The sequence below is a fragment of the Staurois parvus genome, unplaced genomic scaffold (genome assembly GCF_062004578.1).
Source record: "Staurois parvus isolate SC_StPar_1 unplaced genomic scaffold, SC_StPar_1.0 ptg000287l, whole genome shotgun sequence".
NCBI classification, from domain to species: domain Eukaryota; kingdom Metazoa; phylum Chordata; class Amphibia; order Anura; family Ranidae; genus Staurois; species Staurois parvus.
The window spans coordinates 22,723,289-22,750,174 of record NW_028318083.1 but is presented as its reverse complement, the minus strand read 5'-3'; the positions used below and the strand labels follow the sequence as shown (position 1 = coordinate 22,750,174).

Below are 26,886 nucleotides of genomic sequence, written 5' to 3'. Positions count from 1 at the left end.
AAATGGACTTCACGATAGGCATCTGTCACAGAAACCAAAAATGAGGGCTTCAGCCTTCTGGGTTTGCAGGTTACAAAGTAGCACTTGACACCCCATATTTAATAGCTATATTGGCAAAATCAATGAGAGCATCAGCCCTTGGGTATATGTAGGCATAATTTTTCAGTTTGCCTGGCCATGGTACCACTTTTGGACAGCAGCACTGACAAGTGTGCATGGTCAGGTAAAATGCCCTTGTAGGTGTCTTCCAAAAGAAGCAAATAACATTTTCAAAGTTGAATAATTAATTAATTACTTAATTACTTTGTCTAATTAGTTTTACTTTTATTTTTAATGTATCTCTTTACCTATCTATTGATTAATCTATCCATTTAATGATTAATTGTGTTTTGTGGTGGGGGGTAGGTTAGCAGGAGAGGGTGGTGGGTTGGAAGGAGGCTGTGCCAGGAATTGGCCAGGTTGTCACTGGGATTGATGACCAGCACCAATCCTTAGCACATAAGAATTATTACAGATGCCCTTTAGTTAGAGAAATGCAGAGGCACCACTGCCTAGCAGGAACGGTGTGTGCTCTTAATTCTGTAAATACTGTATATGCTCCGTCACAAAGGTACACAGCTGCAGCTAATTGGTGGATGCTGCCAGGGGGTGTGGATAGCATTTGAGATCCGCGTTTTGTTCATTTTAAAAGTATACAATCAGTCACCTCTGCCTGTGGATAAGTAGACATGTCTGTCATTCACCACCCTTCCAGTTGTGCTTAACACCCAATTTTATATACCCTTTCCTGTGGTGGAATACAATTGCCCTTTTGATCTTATAGTATGGATCCGAGAAAATGGAAGACCTTTGGATCTTCCCCAAAATGAGACAGGCCTCAGATTAGGGGCAGAAGCCCAAAGAAGTTGTGTCCAAAAAAATGAAGTTTGTTATTTTTAAATGTAAAATTTTTAATATTTATCTCTTTTGTTTTATTACATTTTTATTCATGCATGTATTTCTGTTTTTATTCATCTATTTATTTTAATTTGTGGAATCTTCCAGGGGTGAGTGCTACCTGGGGTCAGTCCTGCCCACTATGGATTGGTTGCTGTGACCCCTGTTTCACATATATGCAGCTGTGTGGGCCGCATTTTGCATTCATTTGAATTGACTCCCGTGCCTGTGACATGCATGAATGAAGTCCTTGCACTTCTTCTGAAAATGCTGCCCGCACAGGAACCTTGGTTCCCAGTACAGTTGCGTTTTCCAGTGCGGGCGGCGTGCCATTAGAACTAATGGCACCCGCCCGCAGGTCCGCATTCCTCTGTACAGGTGGTGAGGCTGCACGGATTTTCGTGCGGATCTGCAGTGCCACCACCCACACATATGTAAACCTAGTCTGAAGGTCATGGACAATATGGGACAATATGGGCAGTCTGCCGAAAACTTCATGTAGACATTGCAGCTATTCAGTTCATGCTTTCTGAAATCGAATATACAAAATTTAGGGAGAATTTCACTTTTATCAAAATATGTACAGCAATGCTAGTCAAGGACAGCAATAACACCTTAAAAGGAAGTGTTCACTCTTTTCAGGTCTAATCAAAACTTAAAAAATGATTGCAATTGAGCCCTAATTGCTTAGTGCCCAGAGTAACCCTATTGTGAGCCCTGTATGAGGAATACCTGTGAACATTCTGATTGTGCCACCTTTACATGGACCTTTTATTTACAAAGAATATTCTGCTAAACACATTGCTACTTTTTAGTGCTATTTTTTCTTTATACTGCTTGAAAAGAACAATTGCAATAATTTATAGGTTGTATAAAGCAGCAAGTCCATTAATATACTTTTATATTTCAATATTTTTATTGAAAATCTGTAAAAACAGTATACAGAAATATAGAAAACATAATCCACCCACATGATGAGTTGTAGCAAAACAATCAGAATCATGGAATATATAGGCACACAATAATACATCGACCAATAATGTAGTAAACAATAAACCAGAAAATCCAATAGGGTATAGTCGAGTTTAAGCAATTATTTCATCAATCAAATAGGTGTGGGCAGTATCATATAACCAAATAACAAAAATAGAAAAACCGAAAATAAAAAAAAAAGAATTGAAAAAGAGGTAAATAATAAATTGAAAAAGAAGAAAAAGAGAAAGAAAGAAAGAAAGAAAAGGTAAGAGAAAGTAAGAAAGAAAGAAAGAAAGAAAGAAAGAAAGAAAGAAAAGGTAAGAGAAAGTAAGAAAGAAAGAAAGAAAGAAAGAAGGAAAGACAGCCAAAAGTCCATTAAATAATAGAGATATACCTAATTCATGGTTCCCATGTGATCAAATTTAGAGGTATTATTGTTAATGATACTAGTAGGTTTATCATTAATCATAATCCAATTAAGTCTTTGTTTGACCAAGTCTAGCGGAATTGTTGATTGTCTCCGTCTATCTATATTACAATAATATACTTTTGATTGTTGAATGGTAATTTTTTTTATTAAATAAGGAGTGAAGAGAAACAGGGGGAGTTGATTTTAAAATAGAGACTGTCCCTGGGCTATGTACAGTATATAACTGTGATAGAGATTTTTTCACACATAGGGACTGATTGCAATGGTTCTGTGTATTCCGTAGTGCAATATATAATCAGAACACCAGATAAGATTTAGAATCGTTTTAGAGAGTATTTAGGGCACCTCGTGTGTTTAGTTATATTTTCAGGGCCGTTCTTTGAAGATCTAACATTGTGAAGTTTCCCAAAGGAACTCTATTCTGAGGCAGTCATGTGCCACTGTCAGAATAATGTGTAGGTGCCATTGATCTCAGTGATGAATCTTCCAGCATACTACCTCCTGCAGGTACTTGAAGTTACGCATTGCTGGCATAGAATGGTCTCCAAAGGCTCAATATTTTATTTTCTTTAGTTTTTAAAGAATAAATGCAATTTTTGTGTCGTAAAAGCAAACATGGCGTGTTATGCTGCTCCACATACCTGTGTCTTCAGTGACAGGAGCTGCACATAATGATTTCTATACTGCATTGCACTCTTAGGAATCACATGTAATCATCGAGGAAACAAGCTGCAGCCCTTGCATCAACACCACCCCCCTTCCCTGCATGTCATTATAGTCAGCCAAAGCAAATTTCCTTTTAATATTCTCAGCCTGAATGTACAAAAACCCTGCTTTGCAGACTGCAGTTGTATTGCAGATGGGTACATATGAATAAAACAATGTGCATATTGACATGGGCCTATGGTGACAGCTCACAGATCATAGAGAAGAAAGAATTCACAGACAATGGGCTGCGTTTGGAAGATCGTTTATTGTGCCTGGATAAATTAAATATATATAAAGGCTGGTGTGTCTTTAAACTGTAATCTTTTAAATTATTCCCTGCAGACTGCAATATGCGCAGGTCTGCTGTTAGAAACCACGGGGCCCCATACAGCCAAAATCACAGGGCCCCACTCCTCCCCCCAAAAAAAAAAAACACAGCTTACTATGCTTTAATTATGAATGAACACAGTGAGTGGTCGGTACTGTTTTCCCATTGTGTTCATTCAGGAAAGGAAGGTAAATGTGACATACAGTATTTACCGGACCCTTCCCATACTCTTTATCCTGCAGCTGCCGGTGGGAAGGAGAGGAAAGCCAGCATCACTGCCGTGATTGGGGCACACTGAGGTGCCTGGGCAGCAGGAGGAAACATATGGTACACAGGGAGGTGATGGGTGCGGTGTGGGGCAATTACTGGAACTGATCCCCTGTATGGTTCTGTCCGAAGCCGCTGACAGCCAGTGTGAGGGAGAGGAGAAGAAGCCAGATTTCAGCTGCTGCAGGGAGCGCCATACATACAGGGGATCGGTTCCAGTAATTCCCCCCCCACTGTGCTGATCACCCTCCCTGCCCACATCCAATTCACCCAGCTGTCTGGGGCCCCCCTGCTGGCCTGGGCCCTGTACAGGAGGACTGGTGGTACCCCCTTATCCACGGCCCTGAATATGCATCATATTATTTTATTTTATAGCGCAGCCTGTGCTAAGACACCATTTACCATAGATTTTTTGTGTCCCTTCATTGGATGAGGATGATTGAAGGAAAATACACTCCCCAAAATTTTAAAGTGGAACTTCACTCTCTCAATTAACATGGACTATTTCTAATCCTTATGCTGCTAGCATTAGTAAATAGATATGAAAGTATATTATATTTACATGTTTTAACCTTTTTTTTTTGCATTCCTTAATTTACTTACTGGTTTTCATGTCTAGGCAAATGATGTCATACATCCCAGGAGTCTTCAGGAGGGGAGGAAGGGTTCTCAGCTCAGCTAATGCCTGAGCTAAGGACAGATGAATTCCAGGAAGTAACAGCTACATGAATCATCTGCCCTTACTCAAGATGGCCACTGTCAGAAATGCAAGGGGGTGTTTTTCAAAATGATCTCTCAGCAAAATAAAGCATCGAGACATGGATGGATGGAGGAGTTTGTTTTGAATATTAAAAATTAATTATATAGCATTTTTGGTTTGTCGTACTCAGATGCAGTGCAGTTCCACTTTACGTATGCCTGGCAGCATCTGGTATAGACATATAATGTTATATTATTCATCAGGACTGCTTAAAGAGGAACTTCACTCCACTTACTTACCCTCCCCCCCCCCCATCCCACTCACCTGTTATGCTAGGCTTACTTAAGAAAACATACTGTCAGGAGCCGCCACGATCCACGGCTCAGCACAGGGGCACTAGGTCCTGGCCGGCCACGGCGGAGCCGGAACCCGCGCATGTGCACTCAGAGCCGCGAGTGCGCGCCCGGCACTAATGACAGCACAGGGCGTGATATTTAAATTGCCCTGCGCTGACAGGTGGTGCCGTTTGGTCTCCCTGTGTTCCTGATCTTGTTGCTGTGATTCCTGCTGCGGATTTGTTCTTGACTTGGCTGTTCTCTCCTGCTCTGACCCCTGGCTTGCCTGACCTCCCTTCTGGATGTCCCCTTGTGGATCTGATCTTCTGTTGCTGACCTGGTGTGTGACCCGACCATTCTCTGCCCGCTGCTTTGTACCGCACTGCTCCCATGGCTACCGACTCGGCTTGTCTGACCACGCTCTTGCTCATCCATCCACCTTGCCCTGGCATATCCGCCTCTTCACATCAGGCTCTCACCCTGCAGGAACCTCTGGCGGATTCCTCTACCATGGGTGGGTGTACTCAGGAGCCGTGACCTGGTCTCAGTTCGCTACAAGTCCATCCCCACCATCAGGGGCCCTGGTGAACAAGCGGACCGGGACTTAGACTCCGCGCTCTGGGGAAACCTGACCAGTGGGTTGCTAGAGGTACCGCCAGGCGGTTCCTTACACATACCCTGTCCAGCTAGTCCAGCTTTGTTCTTTATCAATCCTCTGTTCTGCTGCCAGAGTCCATGTCCTGCACCACTACCTTTGCCTCTTCAGTCTTGGCTGTCTCTTCTGGGTTCAGGCAGCCGACCTCTGATGATGCACCTCCAACTCCACCTTCTGGCCACTCTGTGTATTTGCTCCTGTTGCCTCTGGGAATATGTGAGGGGAGGTCCCAGAAAGCTGTGGAAGCAGTGCACATGGTTCTCACCTGGCTGCTTCAGATTAAAAAATAAATGGGAAGATCCAACATAAACTCCTAGCTTTTTATATTTGGGGGGCAGTGGGATGGCAGCAGCAGAAACAACAGGTCATTTGGGGAATGACGTTCCCATTTAAAGCAGACCTGTTCTCAGATGTTAATATTAAATGCATCCACAACACAGGTATTTATTTCCTATCAAATAGATCACAAAGATCACAAAAAGATATTATCCCTTTTCATTCCTCCCTTCCCCTTTGTTCAGGAACAATCTAGTTAATGATGCAGCCATATATTTTTGATGTCTGTGTAGTGGCCGTTATGTTCTTGACTGTGTGTTCATAGCTCACCCCCTCGACTGCCTTTCAGTCTACGACCATTCATTGTAAAAATCACTTCATACTGACATCTATCATCTGCCTGCCTCTCACTGTATGATTTGTCAAAAAGTTATAATAAGGACTGCAGCCAAGTGAATAGTAGGAAGGAAATGGCTTTTTCTTTCTGTGCAGCACAATGGTGACGTCATTCTCCCAAATTTCTCCTCTCAGGTAGACACTGGAAGATCCGGTGCCATGGCTGAAACTACACAATTTCCTGTGAAATCATTAGGTTTATAGTGCCTCAGCCATTTGCAACCATTGAATGGGGATACCCCTTTCAGATGATCACAGGAAACTCAGCTGAGGCAAGCCATAGATTAAGCAATTTTCATTTCTTCAAGCATGGGTAGAAAGAAAGAAAATCTCTCCATTCCGCCCATCAACACATTCAGTGTTAATGGGGAAATCTCTCCCATTGCGCCTTTGTATTCTGACAGTGGGAGGTTTCCCCAGCATCAGAATACAAATCACTGCTGGCGTCTATAGCTGCCAGCAGTGACCGCACAAAAAAACCCCAACAGGCTGGTTGTACTGAAGTTGATTGATGGATCAACTTCAGTACAACCAGCCTGTCCATAGATGGATCAAAACGTGTCCGGTTTTTACTGAACCAGACGAATTTTGATCTGTCTGTGTTTGGTTTGAGTCTCCTGTTGGAAATCATAGTCAGCTATGATACTCAAAGGCTACTGAAGCCTAATACTGCTTTTTAATGATAAACAATACAGTTTATTTATTTATTGCATTGTTGCTTTATTTTTTGTATGGAATTGTATGACTTTTTTTTACATGCAGACCTGAACAGTTACTGATAGGCCCTGTTTAACTGTTTGCCAGACTTTAAACAGCTGGCTTTATCCCATAACTCGGTGATGGCGAACCTTTTAGAGACCGAGTGCCCGAGCTGCAACCCAAAACCCACTTATTTATCGCAAAGTGCCATCACTGCAATTAAACCTGAATACTGAGGTTTTAGTTTAGAAAAAACAACCCATACATTAACATCTTTTGTCTTAGAAGAAAAACACAATAACAGAGCTTGCACTGACCACCAGCAGAAGGGGGCAAAGTTCCACTGACCATCAGCACAAGTGGGCAAAGTTCCACTGACCATCAGCAGAAGTGAGCAAAGTTCCACTGACTATCAGCAGAAGTGGGCAAATTTTCACTGACCATCAGCACAAGGGGGCAAAGTTCCACTGATCATAAGCACAAGTGGGCAAAGTTTCAATGACCACCAGCACAAGGGGGCAACGTTTCAATGACCACCAGCACAAGGGGGCAAAGTTCCACTGACCACCAGCACAAGGGGGCAAAGTTCCACTGACCATCAGCACAAGGGGGCAAAGTTCCACTGACCACCAGCACAAGGGGGCAAAGTTCCACTGACCATCAGCACAAGGGGGCAGAGTTCCACTGACCACTAGCACAAGTGGGCAAAGTTCCACTGACCACCAGCACAAGGGGGCAAAGTTCCACTGACCATCTGCACAAGGGGGCAAAGTTCCACTGACCACCAGCACAAGTGGGCAAAGTTCCACTGACCACCAGCACAAGTGGGCAAAGTTCCACTGACCACCAGCACAAGTGGGCAAAGTTCCACTGACCACCAGCACAAGTGGGCAAAGTTCCACTGAACATCAGCACAAGAGGGCAAAGGTCCTCTGACCACCAGTACAAGATAAAATATTGTCTTAATAAAAATTAATGTATTAATGTATGTAAAATTAAGTAATGTGTAAAACTCACAGCCAGTCCAATATATATGTCCTTGGCAGGGCACTGACCGGTCATGCAAAAGCTTGGACGAGTCGCGGCTAATGAATCGAGGTCTGTGACATCATCGCCTGGCACCATTACTCCTTTCCGAGCATGTGCATGGCACCTATGTGCGTTGTTATCCAATGCTCGGCTGCCACTGCCATAACTCATCTGCCATAATTGTCATAAATTTTTTTAGTTCAATTCACAGACAGTTGCAAGACCAGTGCATTTCTCACAATGTCAACTGAAACAGTAAGCTACCAGACAATTAATTTTTGTTCTTGGGTTCAGATATACTTTTTAAGGTCTGCTCTATGCATCTGAAAGAAATGCTGTAAAATAATGTGACCATTTTTTACCCACTAAAACTCAAGGAAAACAAAACAGATATGACAATATACTTTACTAGCGGGTTGTATATGTACTGAAATTTGATAAAAAATCTTCTCTGTTTCAATAAATTTTTTTGAGACAATGTTGGGATCAGATCCAAATTCTCCTACTAAGAGGTGTAACACCAGCAGCTGCCTGAGGATTTAAGATGAATTATCCACCATTTCAAAAATAAATGGCATGCCTAAAAGAAGTCACCAGGCACTGTCTGTTTTCCCTTTGTTGACCAGAAAAGCTTTTGTTCTATCCCACATGATCTTGGTTTTCACATAACAAAAGCTTTACATTTCTGACTTTGGGTTACCATTTCCTTGTCTAGTTAGAGAGCCTCAGTAGGCAGTACAGGTGTTCCCATTGAAGAGTGGGGCATTGGTTAGGTGGTGCAAAGCTCTTGGGTCAAGGTTTATCAATAAAGTCAGAAAAATCAAATCTTTAGCAACAAACTCAAACCAGTGTCCAAGGGGTGAACATAAATTGTGTTTTTGGTTAACAAAAGTATAGTAGACATCTTACTACTGTTAGGCAATACTACTTTTACCTTTTTAAAATGGGTAATAGGTTCATTTTACCTTTTTAGCCAGCAGTGGTGTAGCAATGGGGGGAAAGAGGCAGCTTCTGGGCCCATGTCCTAGGAGAGCTCATCTCTAACTATGATTAAAGATATTGTTTCTTCATTATATTTCATAACCCCTTTGTGCTTACCACCCTTTAAGAGTTCTAAAAGCTGGGAGACGGAGGCGGGCATTCGGGTTACATGACTGTTGTGATTGGTTGTCACAGTGGTCACATGATCGGAAAGCTCCCAATCGCAAGTATGCATCAGGAGCTTACCGATCCTTGATGGCTACCGTGCTGGGAGTGTGCTGGCATGAAGAGATTAATCTGCAGGATGGGTTATATGCAAGAAACTCATTCGACAATACAGTATGTTCATTATACTGCATGAGGCACAGCTACATGCACAAGGTCATCAAAACTTAGTTATCCCAACATGAAATAGGTGATATCTATTATTTTTTTCAAAACAGTTGCTTTAAACTACCTCTTTTGTAAGTGCAAAATTCCTTTCTTTGTGATAAATGAGAAGAATTCAACAAAAAATAATGTAGGTAGAAAAACTAGGTGTGGACTGTTCATTCGTAAAAAAAAGGCAACAACAAATAATGTATTCAACAAAAAATAATGTAGGTAGAAAAACTAGGTGTGGACTGTTCATTCATAAAAAAAGGCACAAAAAATAATGTATTCAACAAAATATAATGTAGGTAGAAAACTAGGTGTGGACTGTTCATTCATAAAAAAAGGCACAAAAATAAACGGGGAATGAATGTGCTGCAATCACTTTTAGCATGTTGTAGTAAACCCTGTAGTAACAGTGAGTGCTAAATCATATTGCTTGACAACGCAATGGCATGGAACTGTGAATGCAGCTGTGTGTGGGGGAGGTAGTTTAAATTGTTCTGATTACATTTTAATACACACACCATGGTTCAGAAATATATCACAATAGAGTAAAAATTTAATTTATGAAAATGGGAAAGCTGGTTTGCATTCTACTTGTCATTCAATTGAATAGAATGAAAATCTCCTCTTTGTTATTCATTTATATGCACTGTGCCCTAGATATATACACATATATTAAAAAGAAGATCAAAATCAAAAGAAAGCAAATATGAATGGTCCTTTTTTATGGTTGTAGGAATTTTCTTTTTCTTTCTTTGTAGCTTGGATGAAACATCAGAGTTGGTATGTTTTCCATGTGTTGGAATGTATCCACGGCCAACAAGTTCTAAGGTTTGCTGAAAGTCTAAAGCTGCAATTGATGTCTCTTGCTAATTAGTATATCAGACTTTGGAATATTTACTTTTAGCAAGAAAGCAGTAACACTTGTTTTTTTGTGAAAACTTAAGAAAAAGGTGATGTCTCCTGGTTCAGCCAGTGAGATGTGAAAGGTTCACTAATTCCAAAAACAAGTTTCCGATGTGAACCGTGAAAAAGGATGACATCATTCTGCAGTTCCATGATATTCCTTTGTAATCCATTCGGGTATGTAAAACCTAACAATGATCTTCTTTTTTTGTACCCTTTGGTCTGTTAAATATACCATTGAGAGTGTTTTATTATATTTTTTGATATGTAAAAAATTCTTCTTAATCATGTCAGAAATTCAGAGCTGCCCTTCATACTGTGCACATTTTTTATCTCAAGAAGCCTAATTAGCCTTGCTAGTTCTTATCACGGGGCTACAGATTAATTAACCTATATGTTATGAAGAGAAGACAAAGGGTCAGGTTTAAATAGTTAAAAGACAACTGGCAGGGCTGACACCACACAGTCCTTGAATAGGGTCTATGGAGAGATAAAGCACGGACAAATGTACATTATTTGCAGATGTACTGCATATTGTCTAAAAGTTGGGTTTCAGGTGCTCAAATGCCAATGCACATGGCCAGCTTCAGTATGAGTGCATGACAGGTCTAAAAACTCACAAATGGAAAAATATTTCTTTTATCAATTTAAAATGCTGCAAATTCAGAGAAATGCCTGTTGATTTGCCAGACATCCAGTGTGCTAATGTTCTGTTTGGGCTGAAAGCATAGTGGCCCTACTATCACACTCCACATGCATACAATCATTTCCCTCCCAACAAAACAGAGTTGCTGCTTCAACCCCTAAAAGCTTGTTCACACACTGTGTGTAGGAAAGGGCTTTTTTTTTTGGTAGTTCTGCTGGTGTGTCTACAACCTTGCTCACACCGGGCATACATAATCTTATGTCTTAAGAGGGCCGCCGTATTTACCTGAACTGGGATGCACCGGGGCAATTAGTCCAGTCCAGGGTGTGCGTGGGGCCATGCACCTGCACCCGCATGGATGTCACATTGGAAGCAGCAGCTGTGCCTGTGCAGCCGCTGCATCCCTATAGATAGCAATGGGACTGCCTGCATGTGAATACACGGAACACCTGTGCATCCCAGTATGGTTAACATACGGTACACCCCATGTTTATGAGACCTACCTCAGTAGGAACTGAGATCAAAGCAGCTGACCCTACAAGAATGGTACAAACCTGATGATATTGACATATGGAGTAATAAGCTGTTTCTTGCTACAGCAACAAGGTAACAGAAAAATAATCTGGAACTTGTTCTAGTGGGGGAGAGGGAAGTTTGGGGTTACAGTTGAGTAATGTTTGGACATACCCTTTAGGCTGCAGACCATACTGACTCTACTAAAGCAACCATCATTTAGGGATCATAGATTTTTTTATTGCACTTTGCCTACAATCAATCCATACTATGGAGAAGAGATATAATGTATCTTTAAAGAGAACCTGTATTGAAAAAATAATAGCCTGACGTTGCTGATCTCCTTCTAATTCTAGTTACCCATCTGTCCTTGGCTTCAATACCTTTTTATAAATAGCAAACTGATTACAGTCCATAATTTTAAAGGGTGCCATGGGACTGTCCATAATTTTAAAGGGTGCCTTGGGACTGTCCATAATTTTAAAGGGTGCCATGGGACTGTCCATAATTTTAAAGGGTGCATTGGGACTGTCCATAATTTTAAGGGGTGCCTTGACTGAGAAAAGGTTGAGAAACACTGGATTAGATAGACAAAAAAGATGGAAATAGGGGTGAAAATAGTACTGTAGAAAAACACTATGACAATGGTTTATACAGAGCGCTGTAGCAATCAAAATGTGGAAATATTTAGGATTTGCATCTATTGTTACTATAAAGACAAAGAAACTGAAATGAACTATATCCCTTTGATCCTGGTTTAGTTATTATAATAAAATAGAGAAGCCCGCCTCTCATGTAGAGTAGCATATTAAAGTCCTAGACAGCATGTCTCCTGAAAGTTGTTTTCAGTGTTGGCAACTCTGAAAGTGGCTCTTGGATTTCCTTCTGTGCACTAGATGTTCTTGATCTTATTGTGTAGCTCCTCTGATGCATGCATACCTCATTGTTTATTAATATAGTTGTCAAATACAGGAATCAAGGTGAGAATGATACTTAAAGCCTTCTTTCTGCTCTGATTTCTGTTTCTGTCCATGTTCTTTAATATCCTTATTTTCTTAAAACGTTCATAGCTTCCATGTTAGGGAGCTTTCATGTTTTCTGAATTACCTCTAAATTATTTTCTTTAATGACAAGTTGAACACATTTTATGTGACATACTGTATAATACAGTTGCTATGCAGCTGCAGAATTTATATTAGCATCCATTTTTTTACTCTATCTTTTAGATTGATGAGTTACATGGCTTTTCTTGTCACAGTGGAGGATTGTATATGCTGATAAAAGTATGGAGAAGCTTTTATGTACCAATCCATCAAATTGTCACTGTTTAGCCATTTAAAAAAAAAAATAATTACTGTTATGACATGGACATGAATATATTTATATCATATTTTAAATGTCTTGTAATGACTGGCCAGCATTCTTGAAATGTATGTCTGGACAAAAAAAAACAAACATATACCGTATGTCTCTGAATATATGTGAATTTCCCCATAATTTTGATTATTAAAACCTGTGGGGTTTATTTACTAAAGCTTGTTCACCCAGATTCTTGTGCACTTCTGCATAGAAACCAATCAGCTTCCAGGTTTTATTGCTAAAGCATAAAGTGTTAGGAAACCCAGGACCCTGCATTCACTATATCTGGTCTCCCACAGTATACAAAACATGGAAGTGCAATTATTTTAGTGAATATAAACTGCTAAATACCTTTTTTCATCAGCAATTAGAACAGCCTTGTGACTTCTATCAGTGTCTGGCCGAACACATGCTATAGCTTGTAGGAGGAGTTTTCATTCTGCTCTAGGAAGATGCAGAACCCCTGACCTCTGTCTGACAGTGCTCTCTAGCAAAACTCTAGTTTGCTCTCTAGCAAAACACACCAAACTGAGCAGAGTGACTCCACAATATATGTCTTATCAGGAAATAAGAGGGGGACACTGGTAGAAGGGTAGGATCAGAGAAGAAAGGATCAAACAGCATTTTTACACGATGCACAGGATTAACCCCTTAGGTTCCACAGTGAGTATAACAAGCATGCTTTACTGCATATACAGACTGATTTTACTGCATATACAGACTGATTTTACTATTGTGGGTTTAGTAACACTGTAATTGAACAAACTGAGGTTAGAAGCTGATTGGCTACCATGCACAGGTGCACCAGATTCTGAGTGGACCAGCTTTAGTAAATAAGAAAATACCATTTGATCCTGCTAGAAATCCAGTGAGCGCCTATCTTCCCGTAATAAGTCCTTATACTGCTATGAAAGGCTGAGCATTGTTGGTAGTTCTGACTGACTTCTCCTCTGCTGGACTACAGAACATCTCAGAATCAGAGAACTCAGCAGAAGCAAAACATTTTTAAATTACATTCATTTGTTCCAATATATAGGATCTCTGGAGGGTATTTAAGATATTTATAGACTCATTTATAGACTCATCTCATTCTCAGTTGTTGATGTACTGACCTATAGACTAATTCCTTAATTATTATCATTTTGGCAAAAACATCTGGGTTTAGTTGAATCAACCCCCCCCACACACACACACACACACACACACACACACACACACACACACACACACACACACACACACACACACACACGCACACACACTTTTTTTTCTCTCCCTTTCCTTCTCTTTTTTCATACTAAGGTTCAGTTGTAAGCAGTAGAACTATAATGTTTAGATGTAGATGGGAATAAATAATGACCTGTTTTGGTCGACTTATGTGTCAATTTGGAAAAACCCTTCTCTTTTTTTTATTAAAAATTAAATGAAAAAAAAGGATTATCACTCATATTTGGAGCATAATCATGCTACTGAATATTTCCATTCATTTGTCTAAATCTGGTATTCTTCTTTAAGATACTTTAAGATGCAGTTTGCCTTCCCCTGAGAAGCCACCATCCTAGGACAACAATAAAGAACTCAAAGTCGTTTGATGTGTTAGAGCAGCTTAGGTTACTGTTGATGGGTAGGTGCACTGGCCTGCATCTGTTTTTATCATGTTAAATACATCAGAGTGTCTTATCATCATTAAGGCATTACTTATATTTAAAAAATAAAATTGCTTATCAATTCCTCAAGCAGGGAAATTGATTTACTAAAGACAAATAGGCTTTTAAGTTTGCAAGTGAAGTTGCAATTTGCAAGAAAATTTGCCCCAGAGCTTCTCAATTGAGATGAATCTCTGCTTACTTCCATCACCCAATCATGTGCAAGCAAATATACTGGGGCTTATTTACTAAATCTAGAGAGTGCAAAATCTGGTGCACTTCTGCAAAGAAACCAATCAGCTTCCAGGTTTTATTGTCAAAGCGTAATTAAACAAGCTGAGGTTAGAAGTTGATTGGCTACGATGCATAGCTGCCAGATTCTGTGTACCCGTTTTAGTAAATCTACCCTACTGTGTTTTTTTCCCCTTGCACATGATTGGGTATTCTTTGCAAAGTGAAACTTCACTTTTAGTAAGCTCTGGGCAAATTTCCCTTTGCAAAATGCAAGGTCTCTTGCAAAGAGAACAGTCAATTTGTCTTTAGTAAATTAACCCCAGAGTGTGAAAGTTGACATGGTTAAGCCAGCATAAGGGTGATTCAACTTCATCCTAGGAACCTATGGTGGCGAACATATGGCACGCGTGCCACAGCAGACACGCAAGGCCTTCACTGCCAACACGTGAGCCAAGTTGCCCCACTACTGCCCTGCAGCCGAGCATCGGGTCCCGCGCATGGGCAGCTGTGGCACCGGCCGATGAAGTCACGAGCCGCTACTACCTCCCTAGCTGCTCCTCGGAGTTTTCAGCGTGCCTTCAGCCAGCGTGGTCAGCCAGCAGTGGATCTGCAACAGCAGCTAATTGCTACACACAAGAATGCCGATTTGCTGCACTGGATGTGAGTTTTTATACATATTTAACGGAGACTGACATTCTTTTAATGTTGTGCTTTCCCCCTGGCATTTAAATCTGCAGCATTAGGAACATTGCCCATCTGTGCCCATGGTCAGTGTAACATTGCCTGGCTGTGCTGGTGGTCAGTGGAACATTGCCCCTCTGTGCTGGTGGCCAGTAGAACATTGCCCCTCTGTGCTGGTGGTCAGTGGAACATTGCCCCTCTGTGCTGGTGGTCAGTGGAACATTGCCCCTCTGTGCTGGTGGTCAGTGGAACATTGCCCCTCTGTGCTGGTGGTCAGTGGAACATTGCCCCTCTGTGCTGGTGGTCAGTGGAACATTGCCCCTCTGTGCTGGTGGTCAGTGGAACATTGCCCCTCTGTGCTGGTGGTCAGTGTAACATTGCCCCTCTGTGCTGATGGTCAGTGGAACATTGCCCCTCTGTGCTGGTGGTCAGTGGAACATTGCCCCTCTGTGCTGGTGGTCAGTGGAACATTGCCCCTCTGTGCTGGTGGTCAGTGGAACATTGCCCCTCTGTGCTGGTGGTCAGTGGAACATTGCCCCTCTGTGCTGGTGGTCAGTGTAACATTGCCCCTCTGTGCTGATGGTCAGTGGAACATTGCCCCTCTGTGCTGGTGGTCAGTGGAACATTGCCCCTCTGTGCTGGTGGTCAGTGGAACATTGCCCCTCTGTGCTGGTGGGCAGTGGAACATTGACCCCTTGTGCTGGTGGTCAGAAAATTCAAGAGGAACTCCAGCTGTGAATGTACTATGTTAATGTATGAGTTGTTTTTTTCTAAACTAAAACCTCACTATTCAGATTTAATTGCAGTATTGGCACTTTAAGATAAATAAATGGGTTTTGGGTCTCAGTTTCGAGCACTCCGGCTCCAAAAGGTTCACCATCACTGTCCTAGGATGATTAAGTAATTAATTTGTCTATATCTCTATATAAATGCATTAAGGGGAGTGCCCTCCTCTTCTTTTGGGCTCTGAAGAGGGCATGCTCATTAACTCAGCTTTGATGCTCTATCTGAGATTGTTTTAGGCTTGAATTGTTAGTTATTTAACCATAACTTAGTGAAAGACAGTGCTTGCTTCACTATGCTAGTGTGCTCTGGAAAACCCATATCAAGCAAAGGAGCAGCAAGGTGTAAAGGCTACTGTAACAGTGGTGCATTGAAGAGGCATAGAATCAATTGTCTTCCTTTCTGGCTGATGAGAAATTTAGGGCATTTTGGATACTGAGCTGTTTCTTTTAAAGAAAAAGCAACTCAAGGCACTCAGAAGAGTCAAAAACAGTTCAGAAGGAAATAAGCATCTCAAATGTATCATAACTACAAAAATTAAAAAAAAAATCATGCCTGAAATGATGAATGGCACACATGCCCTAATAAGAATGAAATTATCTATTTATGAACAAAAGCAAAAACTTATAAAACATGAATCACTTTATTTGATGTCCTTGAAAATACTTTATGTATTTTTGTGTTTATCAACTAAATTATATGTAACCAAAAAGGGAAAAAAACCCTCTAACTGATTATCTCCTGCACAATTAAAAGTAGGACATTTATATGGATTAATAAAGATTGTATTTTTTTTTTTCTCATGAACACTTCTGTGTGGACATGGTTATGTGTTTAGCATGGGTTTCTAAATGTTTTTTCTTCTTCTTTGTAGCACTAGAGCGAAAGATTTCAATGAGACAGAGCAGAGAGGAGCTCATTAAAAGAGGAGTCTTAAAAGAAATCTACGACAAAGGTATTTTATTCTCTTGTTCCTCTGTGGCCTTTGTCAACTTGTTGTACTATGGCCAAGTTCATGTTGGTGCAGTGCTTGTTCCTCAACAGACTGCTAGTTAAATAATACTGTACAAGTTGTCCTATATTCTGTTGTAAAACTGAATTTCATGGAGATGTGAAAATCCACCATTTATTCCAGTTTTGGATTCATTAAATGTATTAATAGTACACACAGCTGGGAAAAGTATCAGCTATTTTCTTGATATCAGTCTCCTATAATCCTTGCAAACTCAGGATAGAAGAAGTAGGACCAACACACTGAGCCAGTCAGGTTCCACTGCATTGCTGAGTGCTGAGCCTCCTGAAAGTAGTAGGGAGCAGAGTGATGATCTCATCGTTGTTACTCCATCATTGTCCAGCCACAGCCTTGGGGAACTCTACAAGAAGTACAAGACTACCTGCATCTAAGCTTAGACTGTGTCTTATCTATTTTACTTAAATTCACAATTAACACAAAAGTTTAGTAAAGCTTTGTACACATGAGCAAAAAATCATACAAAAAATACCACTTTTGAAGCAATCGTGCAATAATTTGATCGTTAATACACAGCTTTTGTCCAAAATTATTTGAAGGGACAAGCACAAAAATGTTTCTTGTACGATACCAGATTGCACAATTTTCATTTAATCAGTATAGTTTTTGTCCGAAAATACAATACAATACAAATACAGTACAATACATGACATCACTTCTGAATTTTTATCCTGTCCTAAACAGGGGCAGACTGACAACTCATGGGGCCCCCGGGCAATAGGGGTTCATGGGGCCCCTGTGTCCTTGCCCAAACTCAAAAAAGCCTATGAAAAAGATACCAGGGGCATCTCATGGGGCCCCCTACTGGCCCCGGGCTCTCGGGCAGTGCCCGAGTTTCCAAATGGTCAGTCCGCCCCTGGTCCTAAGAGAATTTTCATAAATTTAGTAACCTTTTCATTATCGATATGAGATTAGCATGCAGAAAAAAAGGATGATATTCTCATCGCATGTACAGGGCATTACATTCTTGGGTGGGATGGATAAAATTACCAGTTGAAAGCCTAAAATACATATCTTTTCAGAGAAAACAGCATTGCTCCAAGTTGCTTTTGCTGCTGGCCCTATTGCTGAAGACATAGGAACTTAATCATGTGATCTGTTTTGAAGTGGAGGATTAAAGTTCTAATTGATCAGTAACCTAGCCCTGCTGAATGCAGTTCCTCTACTGAATAAAAATCCAGTCTAAATACAAAACTTTCCATTGATTCTAATTTCAGAGATATTTAGATATTGCAGCCATCCCAGATCCATAGACAAAATTGTTAATACATTGGGGTTACTTTACTAAAACTGCAGAGTGCAAACTCTGGTGCAGCAATGCATAGTAGCCAATCAGCTTCTAACTTCAGCTTGTTCAATTAAGCTTTGTCAAAAAAAACTGGGAGCTGATTGGTTTCTATGCAGAGCTGCACCAGATTTTGCACTCTCCGGTTTTAGTAAATCAACCCCACTAAGACATTTAACTGCTTGGCACTGACAATACGCTGGACCTTGATGCCGAGCGGCCGCATACTTGCGTACCAAAAGTAAATAAACATGTGCCGAGAGCGCACGCTCCTGGGATCTTTGCCTGCACCTTTTGGAAAGGTCCCAGTCACTACTTGCAATCTGGACCTTTTCCGATCATGTGATTACTGTGACAGCCAAGTCACCAACCCTTAAAGGGCTGGGAGGAACCAGCGTCAAGCGGTTAAACACCTATTAGGTAAAACTACTACTACTACTACCAATACAATTTTGCCTCCAGCTCTATTATTTCAGGCTGGCTGCCATCTTGCAAAAATAAACAACAAGCAAAATTTGTTGTCTCTCTTGTTAGATCAATGGTCAGTACATGTTGCATTGTGTCTGACCACCACCATTAGCTTTAGTATATTGAGAATAGCTGCTAAGTTTTTTAATTTTTTTCAATAGTAATGACTGCTAGGGGAATGGGGACACCATAAAAAGTATTTTGGTCCAAATAAGCTTGTTCTTGTTTAAATCTGCATGAGTATTAAGTTTTGTGGTCGATTTAGCAGAGTATTTATAGTATATAGAGAAGTTCTACTTAATCATTGTTTATCAAAGGAACATTTACAGAGAGCTTTTTACACAGTTATTTTATTTTCCATGATGACTCAATTTTAGAATTGCATAGGCAATTTCACTTTTCTCTTTGGATTCAGTTTTTTGTGACTTTTCTTAAACCCAGAAATTGGTAATATGGATCTTAATTGGTAACATTTCACCTCATATGAGATTGTTGGATTAATAAATTCATACAATTATGTTGATTATACCGTAAATGCGTTTTTACATACTGTTTACTTGAAGAATGCATTCTTCTTGGGTTAGCTATCATTGCATATTGCATCAGATATGAAGCCTGCTACAGAAAACTTTGTCTGTGGCCACCTCATCTCACATGAATGAGGAGGGAATGCACAATGCAGCAAACCAACATACTTATATAAAATGGCCCATTTGCTTTAAGCCCTAGGGGAGTTTTGATGTTTGTGTCTGGGAATCTCCTAGATCAGGCATCACTAAATGGCGGATCGGGGTCCGGATGCCGACTGAGTCATTATCCCATCCGGACCCATGCGGTCCTGCCATTTAGGAGCCTTTTCTTCCCCCAGCCATCTCGCGGTCATCCTCGCAGAGTTGACAGTGGGAGACAGGACAGTTCTGGATGGAGGGCAGGAGCTGCCCGAGGTTAACAAGCAGGTGATTGGTTGCTAGGATGAAGGGCAGTCTTAGCAATCAAGCACTGTCTGTCAGTCACTGTCTGTGTAAGGTAGAAGTGTGTGTGTGTTTGTTTGTTGGGGGGGGTTTCCAAGTTAAAGGGGCTAAGGACATTAGAGTGAAGGGGGCTGATGTGAAAAGGAGGCGAGGACTGTATGTGGGGGGACTGAGGACTGAATGTTGGAGGACTGAGGACTGAATGTGGGGGGGACTTAGAACAGTACTATTGGGGGACTGAGGACAGTGGGGTGGGGGGAACATTCAAATTAAAGTGGATGAGCTGAGAATTAAAATGAGGTGCTGAGAGCATTAAAGTGGGGGGAGCTTAGAACAGTAATGTGGGGGGGCTACGGACATTAAAGTAGGGGGGCTAAGAACTGTAATGTGGGGCTGAGGACAGTAATGTGGGGGGCTGAGGACAGCAATGTGGGGGGATGATGTAAAAAGGGGTGGAGTACTCCTGCTAAGACAGACTCAACCGTAGCCATTCTGCACATGCTCAGTTTAGTGTGTATTGCTAGACAGGTTTTGTTTTTCTTGGGAGAGTGCATGTGATCAGCACAGGGCTAATCAGCACTGTTCAGACAGAGGTCAGAGGTTTTGCATCCTCCTAGAGCAGAAAGAAAACTCCCCCTAAAAGTTTAACCAGTGCTCTGCTGAACACTGATATAAGTCACAAGACTGCTCTAACTGCTGATGAGAAAAGGTATTTAACAGTTTATATTTACTAGAATAATTGCATTTCCATGTTGTGTGTATTATGGAAGACCAGATATAGTGAATGCAGGGTCCTGGGTTTAGTAACATTTTAAATATCCATAGCCTGGCTTTGAGGTTATGTTAAAGGTACATTTCAGTTAAAAGCAAAAGAATAATTCTCTCACTGTTTTAAAAGTTTAAAATAACTCCCTGCAAAGCAAGCTTAATATTTACCTGTCCTGCTGCTCCCACCATTAAACGTCTCTGCCCTAGGTCTAGTGCACACTTGCAGTGATTCTAAACACACCCCTGAAATCTGATTCATGGTGGAACCCATTACAAAGATGGTTTAGAGTTGGTTTACAGGCGTTCAGGAGGCAATACTGCTGCCTCAGAAAATGCCTGTTTTTTTTTTCTTTTTATGATCCCAAGGGGGAATTTGCATTGCAATACGGTGCCGCGGCCGCATGCCAAAGAGGTTGGCCCATGATTATGCTTTGGCCCACTGACATCAGGGCCGCAGCAAAATGGATGGACCTGAGCAGCCGTCATGGTATTTTTGTAGTCGGGAAGTCAAGAGGTGGTCAAAACCAGATTAACCATTTATTTTTACCTCCTCTGCTGCCCGTGGAAACTCAGCCTAAGAGAGAGGTTTGCTAAAATCTTTAGCATCTGGCACACTTCCAGAAGTGTTAGGCGCTTGGTCTTCCGCTGTGCTTTGTTCCATCCAATGGCATACATCACTACAGTTATTTATTTCAGGTACTTATATAGCGCCATCAATTTACACAGCGCTTTACATATGTATTGTACATTTACATCAGTCCCTAACCATCAAGTGGCATACAATCTGAGGTGCCTAATTTACATTCATACATATACTAGGGCCAATTTAGACAGGAGCCAATTCACCTACCAGCATGTCTTTGGAGTGTGGGAGGAAACTGGAGTACCTGGAGAAAATCCACACAGGCAAAGGGAGAACATGCAAACTCCAGGCAGGTGGTGCTGTGATTGGGATTATGAACCAATGATCTTAGCACTGCCAGGCGGAAGTGCTAACCATTTAGCCAGATCACTTTGTTTTTAAGGTTTGAAACATCTGGGCACTAAACTTGACTAGAAATAATGTAACATCCTACAAGACAAGCCATGGCTGTAAAAGTTCTCTTTGTATATGTAAAGTTAGGGTAGGGTATGGGCCAGGGGCAGACTGACCATTCAGAAACTCGGGCACTGCCCGGGGGCCCGGGGTCAGTAGGGGGCCCCATAAATACCTTTCATAGGCTTTCTTGGTTGTGGTTTGAGTGTGGGTGAGGACACAGGGGCCCCATGATCCCCTATTGCCCGGGGGCCCCACGAGTTGTCAGTCCGCCCCTGGTATGAGCAGATCTGGTCTTACACTGCACCATGTTTCATATATTAGGTAAACCTAGTGACCTCCTAAAATGGAGTTGTATGTTTTCCATGGACTCATCCTTTATAAATAAAGACTTAAGAAAAATGAGTTAGACTTGGTATAAATGTTCTAACAAAATATCTCCTGCGCATTCAGTTTTCTCTATGGTGTAGAAGAGAAGAAACCCGAGATTCTGTCACTTTGTGTTAGCATCCAGTGTCAGGCCTGCCTGTTATGTAATCCCAACCCTTCTAGTCTCTTTTATTTGAGCAGAAAGGGAAGCTATTCAGTGATGCATGGTTCAAGAGCAAACGTTCTTCTCAGCGCTTTGTATTGTGAAATTTAAAATAGCATCTATACAAAACAGATTGATTGGCTTTGCTAAGATTCCACAAGTGGCAGAGAACAAGTATAAATCATAACTGAAAATCACTAATTTTAAGACAATAGGGGATTCTAAAAGTATTGTTGTTCACGCACCCAATGAATTCCATTACTTTAGTCCTTTATGCATGAAAGAATATTTGAGATTTAAGACAAAGCAATAGTCCTGTAGATATTTTAGGAGAAGAACACAGGATGTAAATAGGTGTTTTCATTTCCTCTTAGTTTCAGGTTAAAAATCAGAATGCATGTTCATAATAAAAATATAGGATAAGCAATAGATTATTTGGTAAAAGATATCTGTAGCACCCTCCTAGTTAGGTGCTAGGATGTGTATAGTTAGATTAAAGTGGCTGTAAAGGCTGAAGGTTCTTTACCTTAGATTGTACACCCCTTGAGGGTTAGGGCCTGATGTGAATGTACAATATATAAGTAAAGTGCTGCGTAAAATTGACAGCGCTATATAAGTACCTGAAATAAATAAATAATAAATAAACACCTTCATACATTGTGTGACAGACTGTTAAGAGTGGGGGGGGGGGGGCTGCTGATCTGTTCTCTCCATTTGATCAGAGAGTTCTTTTCCATGCTCTGACTGGGAGAAACAGACAAAATCTCTGGTCTCCTCCATGGGCCAAAATCAGTGGGTAGAAGGCTAGCTCCTAGTCCCCTCCAAAAGCCCCTGTCCCAGTTGGGTCTGTCACAACCATTCCATCTGAAACTATGTGCATTTATATAATGCCTAAAAGACATGTCATAAAACTTTTTGTTTAATAAATAATGCTGAAAGCTTTATCCCTGTCCTTTCTCTATCCGTACATAATGTTCTTGTCAGTTTCTATATGATCAAACAATAATACTATCATACAATAATAATACTATAATACAATAATACTAATAACAATAATAGTATCTCGGTTTATGAAGAACTCCCAGAATTCATACATTTCTTGTGAAAATGACCCTTAATTTTCTTGTTTTTTTATTTTTTTAAATGTTCAGACTTTTTATTTACAGTTCCAGAGCTGCATTGTAAAGAGAGGACAGCTCATATAAATGATCAAAGACAATATATTGTAGATTATAAAACTGCAATGGGGTATGCAGTTGGAGTTCCCTTTAAATGCTGTCCTGCAAAATGGTGAAACCCAGAATCCACTATGTATGTGGGCAAATTACATCCTCAGAATGCATGTTTATTGATTGATGTGGCGCTCAGTAGGGTTTGCGGGTGTGATAACAATAGAAGTAGGGTAGTAGCTTTAACTATAGTCCCATGGAAGTGAGTACAAGGTAGTAGAGTTGTGGCCTATTGTCTAGAGGCTATGGATGGAACCACCTTGTCAACCAGAAGAACCTCAGACAGCAGTCTATGAGGAACGTGGTCTCAGCTGCCTTAAACAGGTGGTGATGGTGGTGAGCTCCTCTGGTAGGGAAAAAGAAAGATCAATGTGCCAGCAAACTGCCCCTTCAGTTTCCTCCTTTAGTGGAACTCCTTCAGTTTGTCTTCTACTATTCTTCTCATAAGCCTAATCCCTTCAAGTCAGTTGCTTCCAACCTGTCAGTTGCTTTTTATTGGCATTCTATGGGGGAATTCTATGCATGCATGGACAGTAAGATTCAGCTGTAACTTCCCAATAAACAGTGAGGGGTGACCCTATTCATGCCTAGCTCCTGATACAACAATACAGGAATTATTATTTTATCTGATTATTAATAATGTTTACTATACACAATTTACTGATTTACTAAACACAGGGAGGCTGCTTACTTTGCAGGGGAATTTTCCCTTAGCTTAGTTAACAAGGCAAACCTCTTCTGATTCTTCTGACTTCCATCATCCAATCATGTGCAAGCAAAATACTGTTGTTTAATTTTCCTTGCATGTGATTGGGTGTTCTTTGCCAGGTGTATTTTTACCACGTTCACTAAGCTAAAGGGGAATTCTCTAGCAAAATGAACAGCATATTTGCCTCCGGTAAATCAACTCCAATATATACAAACGTATAAATAAATAAGCAAAGTATATAAAAAATATACAGTACATGCTGTATATATACATACACACAACACCTGTGAGCATGGTGATGAAAACTGATTTTATTGGCACCATTAGGGGAAAAAAACAACCATCCTTGAATCGAGTTCAAGAGTGCTGCATAATCATTGACTGTTATCAAAGGTATTGAAAGAAATTTAATAAAAAATGTATTAAAATTGTCATACTGTAGAAAACTTGGAAGACCACTGTTATTTTTTATTTTTACTACAGTAGAAGACCTCTGAATGTTAGTTTCTCCTTTTCATCTCTCACTTTTCTCTCAATATGTATGTTATTACATTTCTGCAGTTTTGTTGTTTAGTTGATTATTAGTTTTGCCAGTGGCATGGCTTATTGCACTTTGATGATTCACTGCAATCCCTGTGCACCTGCTATCTTTGGCAGTCTCGATTATTTTTTCCAGTGTTGGATTAATGTATTCTTCACTCCAGTGTATATCTTTTGCATTTAACAATGTTTGTTATATCTTCAATAAGCATAACAGGGTTGTTTTTTACTACTTAACTTGTAAATGCAATTATGAGTAACTAGCCTCGAGTTTTCATTCTCTGGAGAGATCAACAGTTGAGGAGTATTCTTGCTGTGCTGCAGATAATTTTTTTTTCTGGGGGGGTTCAGCTTGCAGCATTTTTACCGTTTGAACCTGCTGGAAGGGGCAGTTGCAATACTGACTTATCTTTGTCACTAAGGGAAGCCTAGATATAGCTATTTGGTGTAAGCAGAGCTTTTTTTCTCAGAGAATAGGTGCAGGTACTTCCCCCTTTGGAGTCACCCTTGTCTGGTCCTCCTACCAACCTCAGAGCACTGTCCCTTGCTCCTACACTTCCCAGTACCACCACCCCCCCCCCTTTCTGGGAATACAGAACCAAATATCAGTTTGTGGCACTAAGTAATTTTTATGGAATTTGTTGATAACATGAAATGCAGTAAAATAGATCCCTTGTGGCCAGCAATGATAGACCCCCCCCCCCCCAAGAGCAGTAGATCACCCAGCAACAATAGGTGTCCCAGCAATGACAGACCTCCCCACAACAACCCCCCACCCAGCTCAATTGACCCCCTCTAGCAACAATAGATCTCCCAGAAGCCAACATCAATAGACCATTCAGTAGCCAGAAACAATAGACTCCCCTCTCAACAGTAGGTCCCTCCCCACAAAATAAGACCCACACCAGCAACAATAGATCCCCACCAGCAACAATAGACTCCCTTGCAACAATAGAAACCCCCCAGGGACAATAGATCCCCCAGCAGCCAGCATAAATAGACTCTCCATCACATCCCAACACCCCTTGCCATTACATACATTCAGTGCTCAAGTTGCCTGAACTGTGTTCCCCGCATTCCTGCATACCTGCAGAAAAATAGTCCTATGTGTAGGCCAACCTACATTAATCCACAGCTTCCCCTTGTACTCCTGATAATGCCTTTTGTATAACGACACATTCCAACATTTCATATTTGTTTATCAGCACTCATTATTCATCATAAAAAGATGGTGCAAATATTTTCATAAAAACAATACTGTAATAATATGTAAGGTGCAAAATGCTGTGACAGATGAAAATGTAGAAATGTTTCACTATATACAGTAGTATCTCAATTCTCTTGTTATAAAGGTGATTCTAATTTTGTTTCTGTTCTCATGTAATCATACATAACTACATAATTTCTGAATTATTTCCATGTTGCTAAAAATTATACAGCTGCTAAAGTTGCCTAAAGCACAAAGAGAAATGACTTTTAAAAGACTCACATTAATCACATTACCTTGGGTAGTGTCAGGTGCTATGTGATAGATCTCACAAGTTGGCTGTGATTCTGAGAACTCACCGACCAATGCTTTTAGTTGGCCCTTTAGAATCTTAGGGCATTTGTTTGTTCTTCTGCCATGTGTCTGGGAACAAGTTTGAAAGGGTTTAAAATGCCATGTTCAAATATTGATATGAGTCTTACGGAACAGTGTTCATATCTACATGAAGGTGGTTCTAAAGGCCAGTGCCGAGGCAGGGTCGTCCAGCTCCCAAGGCAAAGATCCAGAATTACACCCCCCTCCCCCACTGTTAATGCATGCTGTAGAATGGGTGTACCACCCTGCATCTATTTGTCCCCTTGCTTTTCTGTGCCTATGGCAGCTGCTCCTCCTAACCCCCCATGTCCTGACCCTGCTAAAGGCAGAAGGGTTTTTTTTACCTTAAAGTCTCACTAAACCCACAAGAATAAAATCTTTCTGTATATGCAGTAATGCATCTTCGTCCTTCTCCGGCACCTAAAGGGTTCATTCTTAGCATTGTGTAAAAAACCTGGTTGATCCTGATAACCTCTGATCCCCTTCTTTCACTGTCCCCAATTCAACTGCCTATTCTACAGAACAGCATTGGCAAGCAATGCACATGCTCGGTTTTATCTGTGTTTCAATACAGGATATATCCTCACTGATCATAGCTGTGCATGTCACATGACTGTGTCATCATACATGTGGGTGTATATACAGATAAGAAATGACAACCCATATCCTCCCTCCTCCTCCGTGCCCACTGTTGTTGCTGAATAATAACAAAATGATCATTTTATACAAGGATGTAATGTTAAATCTATATTTTTCTACTGTATTATTAAATGCTTTTCTTTCTGATGGGGTCATGTGACTGGGACAGCTACAATCACACAAGGGTCACAGTTCTTGCTTCCTCTTCTAATGTACATAGGTACAGCTGATGGGAA

The 26,886-nt window shown here is 40.8% G+C and overlaps 1 protein-coding gene across 6 annotated transcripts in view; it reads left to right on the top strand.

Moving 5' to 3' along the window:
• The window catches only part of PHACTR1 (phosphatase and actin regulator 1), a 445,132-nt gene that overhangs the window by 349,425 nt on the left and 68,821 nt on the right, over positions 1-26,886 (top strand). For all 6 annotated transcript variants that reach the window (XM_089682314.1, XM_089682316.1, XM_089682313.1 and 3 more), the window contains one exon: positions 16,736-16,816. In XM_089682314.1, coding sequence (XP_089538440.1) covers positions 16,736-16,816 — 81 coding nt within the window. The remainder of the gene's footprint in view (positions 1-16,735; positions 16,817-26,886) is intronic.